At 44.7% G+C, this 5,000-nt stretch overlaps 1 protein-coding gene across 1 annotated transcript in view; it reads right to left on the reverse strand.

Moving 5' to 3' along the window:
- Positions 1 to 1,039: 1,039 nt before the first annotated feature.
- The window catches only part of ptprn2 (protein tyrosine phosphatase receptor type N2), a gene marked incomplete at its 5' end in the record, with an annotated part of 307,452 nt that continues 303,491 nt past the window's right edge, over positions 1,040 to 5,000 (reverse strand). Inside the window, one exon of the mRNA XM_063206294.1 lies at positions 1,040 to 1,128. Within this exon, the coding sequence (XP_063062364.1) occupies positions 1,057 to 1,128 (72 nt within the window). The remainder of the gene's footprint in view (positions 1,129 to 5,000) is intronic.

The following is a 5,000-nucleotide window of genomic DNA, read 5'->3' on the forward strand; positions in this document are numbered from 1 at the left end:
ATACTGTATATATTTCAAATTTCTACCACCACAGGGAGTTTTTTTTTTATTTCTAAAAACATTAGTCTAGTAGTAGAGTACAACACATTTATGAAGATGCTGACAGAGGCACACATTCACAAAAAGTGTTTGAAGAAAGAAGGGAGGAGGAAGAGCAGGAAGAATTATTCCGAATAGCCACTAATAGTGGACGTGGAAAAAAGATGGAAGAGAGAGAGGGGGGGGGAAAGAAAGAGAGAGAGAGAGAGAGAGAGAGAGAGAGAGAGAGAGAGAGAGAGAGAGAGAGAGAGAGAGAGAGAGAGAGAGAGAGAGAGAGAGAGAGAGAGAGAGACAGAGGCAGAGACAGAGAGAAAAGTGGATGATGCATTTTGTGTTTATACAAAGCAAGATGAAGGAGGCGGGGGCGGTGAAGGTGGGAGGAGGGAGGAGGTGGGCAGGCAGGAGATTGAGGTGTGGGGGGGGGGTGGAGTAAGAAAGTGGTAGAAGAGTACTGCAAAGGAGAGGTAAGGACTTTATATTTACAAAGGCAGAGAAAAAGCAGGAGAGGAGAGGAGTGTAGAGGAGAGGAGGGGAGGAGGAGAGGAGGGGAGGAGGGGAGGAGGGGAGAAGTGGAGGAGTGGAGGGTGGGAGGTGAGTGGTGAGAAGGCTAGCAGAAAGAGATGAAGGGAAAGGGCAGGTGCATCCATCTTCAAAAGGAGTGAGAGACAGAAGAGGAGGGGAGGGGAGGGGAGGGGGGTAGAGCGGAGGAGGGGGGTCCTCTTGAGAAAGGGCTACGTGCAGGAGAAGCAGGGGAGGGAGAGGCTTCCAGATAGAGAGAAAGAGAGAGTGAGAGAGAGAGAGACACTGGGAAAGAAACCGTCAGATATATATATAGAGAAAGAGTAGCCCAGATAGAGAGAGAGGTCTGTAGAGAGAGAGAGAGAGAGAGAGAGAGAGAGAGAGAGAGAGAGAGAGAGAGAGAGAGAGAGAGAGAGTGGTCTGTAGAGAGAGAGAGAGAGTGTTCTGTAGAGAGTCTTGTCTCCTCTCCTCTCCTGTCGTGTGGTCAGGTCTCAGCCCTCACTGTGGAAGAGCTTTCAGGATGGCGTTCACCTCCTCTGCCACCGCAGTCAGGGCAAACTCAAACTGCTCCTGGAGGCAGAAAGAGAGAAAAACGGAGGAGAGAAAAAGAAGGGAGACGAAGACGAAGAGAAAAAATAGAGTTATTTTTAAAATGACAGCGTAATCATTTCCTTTGAAAGCGTAAAACAAACAATGCCACCCACACTGTAATTGCTAGTCCCCAGGGAGATGAGCTGCTTCCAGCAGGTGACAGTCCCTCAAGTATGTGCGAGTGTTTGAATGTGCGTGTGTGTGAGTGTGTGTGTGTGTGTGGGTGTTTGTGTGTGTGTGTGTGTGTGTGTGTGTGTGTGTGTGTGTGTGTGTGTGTGTGTGTGGGTGTTTGTGTGTGTGTGTGTGTGTGTGTGTGTGTGTGTGTGCATGCGTGCGTGCGTGTGTGCGTGCGCGCGTGCGTGTCCATGTGTGTGTGTCCATGTGTGTGTGTGTGTGTGACCAGTTTGAAAGTGGAAGTGAGTCGTGTTTATTCCCCCAGCTCTACGCCCCACTCCCCCATCCTCATCCCCCAGGCTCTGGCCCGGATCGATCACCCATCTGAGGAGAACTGACCCCAAAACTATTGTTTGAAATTCCAGGCCTCCCCTGGACACAGAAGAAAAACTCTCCATCTGGTGGTGGGTGTTTCACAGCACAGAGATGCTTTTCATGAAAAGGGGAGAGGGAAAACCACAAATATAAACACCCCCCCAGGATGTTCAGTTTGGTTCAGTTAGTCTGGAGTCATGTTTTTATTTTAGAAGGCACAGTAGTCATAAAGGTCATGAAGAGTACCACCATTTAAAAAAAAAATATTTTGCTTTCAACTCCACTCATCTCCAAAATATATAAATAATATTACTGTGGCGTTGTTTGTCGAAATAGAACTGTCTGATTTTTTTCAATACAATCTGAAGCTGCTTTTTTTGGGTGGGATACAGACTACACTATTAAGCTTTGACCACTAGGGGGAGTCAAACATCAGAGAGCTGAGACAATGATCAGTAATGCTTCTCATCCTCTCTCAGATAGAACTCTGTGACTGATCAAAAAGAAAAAAAAGAGGAAGTTTAGCTGATAATATTCAACAAACACGCTATGTTGATTGGAATGGATGAAAAGGTCACAAGATTGTTCATTATTGAAATGCTTACCACAGCTATGTTATCTACAGGACATCTTGCTGAATAGAACGTTAATACTGCTCCTTAATTTGATTTAGATTTTAAAAAGTTGGCTGGAGACATAAAAAAGTCTGCCAAGGACTCATATTCTGCTTGAAAAAACAACACATGTATACAAAACAAAAACAAAACAAAAACTTGGGCAACTATGAGCAATCGTGCTTTAATAAACTTCTAAATGATGTTGTGCGAGTACTCAGTACTCAGACGTGAAACGTGAACGGCATGGAAGCATTTGCAGACTAATTTTGCCCAAGGATGTGTCGTAATTGACATTTCCGCAGTCTCTCTCGCTTAGCGTGGAGCCTTAAATGACTCTGAAAGCTCGGGCTCCACATCATTGGTATGCAGCCAGCCAGACGCACACGCGCGCACACACACACGCACACACACACGCACACGCACGGGGGTTTGTTTAAACCCATCAAAAAACAAACTCCCCAGAGAGCTCCCCGTTGCCTTCGTAATCAGATATTTGAAATTTGTCACACGTCTGGATAAATGAATTAGATAGGCTACTTTTGAGAGCAGTGAACGAAAAGTGGGGAGAAAAGAAAACTGAAAAAAAAAAACCTAACTGAAAATGTGTGAGGAAAGCACCAATAATATATAAATAAACACATAGATAGTTAGACTACACCCTGTGGAGAGACCCCTGTGCATCTCCACACATCTTTCTGCAAATGAACTCGCATGAAGAGCGAGAGAAAAGAGAGGAGAATGACCTGAGTGCCACATAATAATTCACGAGGGTGGCTCCTATTCAGCTTGTGTTGCTATCAGCTTAATGTTCAACACAAACCCAATACACTTAGAGAGCAGCCCCAAGTAGAGGAATGTTAATTTCAACTCTGCAAAATGTAGAAGTTTGGGTTTGTGTTGCAGCAAACTCAATATTTTGGACACAAGAGAGCCTTTTAAGAGGAGTGCAACACTGCTACGTCATGTTATCACCATGTGATTTTTGCTGGCCTACTGATGTTTCAGCTCTAAGTCGCCATCCGTCACACACAAAAAGGAGTCATTAGACACGAAAAAGCTGCATGATAAAATCTAAAAATACTGCGCTGTAATGCATTGTACTGCATAAGGCTATATTTTGCATATAAAAAAACTACAAAATGCTGGAAAACCCTGCAGTTCTCCTGTGATACATTGCATTATTTTGTCATAAGGTCTAGTGGCATTTGCTGCTGTCCTCTTATTGCGTGATGAGAGTGAGGGGAGGGGACCAGATGATCCATTAATCTAGCACGGCCACGGTGACAAATCCTCGTACGCACGTCTCGTACGCATCCGTCCCCTCTGAAAGCCTCTCAGCCTTGCCAGCCTCTTAGAGATGGATTTAGAGGCAAACCTGATGACCAACCGACATACCTAACCGACCGGCTGACCGACCCAAATGTAACTCCAATGCAATCAATGCTGCCGTGCCGCCGACTTTAATTTCGACATAGTAGCGACGTATTGACAAGATGGCGTCGAGATTACGAATTGATTTCATATCCATAATTATGTCTCCCAATCCCCTTATTTTCCCCCCCACTGCCCCACCCCCCCTCCCTCGTCCCCAGTCACGACACCTCTCCCCTGCTCGGGGCAAGAGAAAAGAATCAAAATAGTGATTAAAACTGAAGCACTGCACTCAATATAATGAGGTGTGGAGCCAGTGTGTGTGAGACAGAGAGAGTGTGTGTGTGTGTGTGTGTGTGTGTGTGTGTGTGTGTGTGTGCGTGTGTGTGTGAGTGTACGTGTGTGTGTGTGTGTGTGTGTGTGTGTGTCTCTGTGTGTGTGTGTGTGTGTGTGTGTGTGTGTGTGTGTGTGTGTGTGTGTGTGTGTGTGTGTGTGCCAGGTCTTACATCAGAGTGAGCTAACTAGGTTGTTGTGTCATCTCTTTGACAGTACGTCATCTCCAAGAGTGGTGTGGATGAGTGGGTTTGGGAATTATGGGAAAGTGCTGTGCTCCTGTCCTTTGCATTAGATGGGTCTGTGCTATGACAACACGTTAAATCACTATGTCTTTTCTCATACTGATGGAGATTCATTTTTAACACAGAATGAAGACAGACTGGGCTACTTCTCAGTGACTAGACCCAGGGATGACCGGAGCACAAAGCATACTTTTAGAGGTTTTTTTATTTTTTGGTGCACAAAGTGACTGACGTTTCGACGCACCTGCGTCTTCTTTAGAGTCAAACCATACTGGAGATACTACAGACATAATAAAGACAAGTCTGTAGTATCTCCAGTATGGTTTGACTCTGAACACATTTAACATTTTAACACATTTAGGGCTAGACATCTTCAAACCCGAAATTGTGCTTGAGAAAAAGGGGCTGCTTCAGTGGGTGTAAGTTTTAAAACTTCAGGTGCTCAACGGAATCAGAAAATATCAAGTCTTGAGGTGAGCAGAGATGATCTGAGGCGCTGTGAAGCACAGTTAAGGGCCCTTTATTGACAAGGACAAAAAATTGTACTTAACTGAGTGGACCACACAGACACAACACAAGACAACACGTGGTACTGCGCTTTTAAGAAGCAGCACCTTCACACATACAGCATTGCAATGCACATATTATGAAGAAAAACTTTACTAATAAAAAAACGAAATAATAATGATAAACAATGATTAGTAGTTAGTTACGCGCTTGATCAATATGGATTAACAATTACAATTGTTTGATTTGATTGCTTTTCCTCCAATTAATTGTCCTGCCATGCTTGGCT

The sequence above is a fragment of the Engraulis encrasicolus genome, chromosome 9 (assembly GCF_034702125.1).
Source record: "Engraulis encrasicolus isolate BLACKSEA-1 chromosome 9, IST_EnEncr_1.0, whole genome shotgun sequence".
NCBI classification, from domain to species: domain Eukaryota; kingdom Metazoa; phylum Chordata; class Actinopteri; order Clupeiformes; family Engraulidae; genus Engraulis; species Engraulis encrasicolus.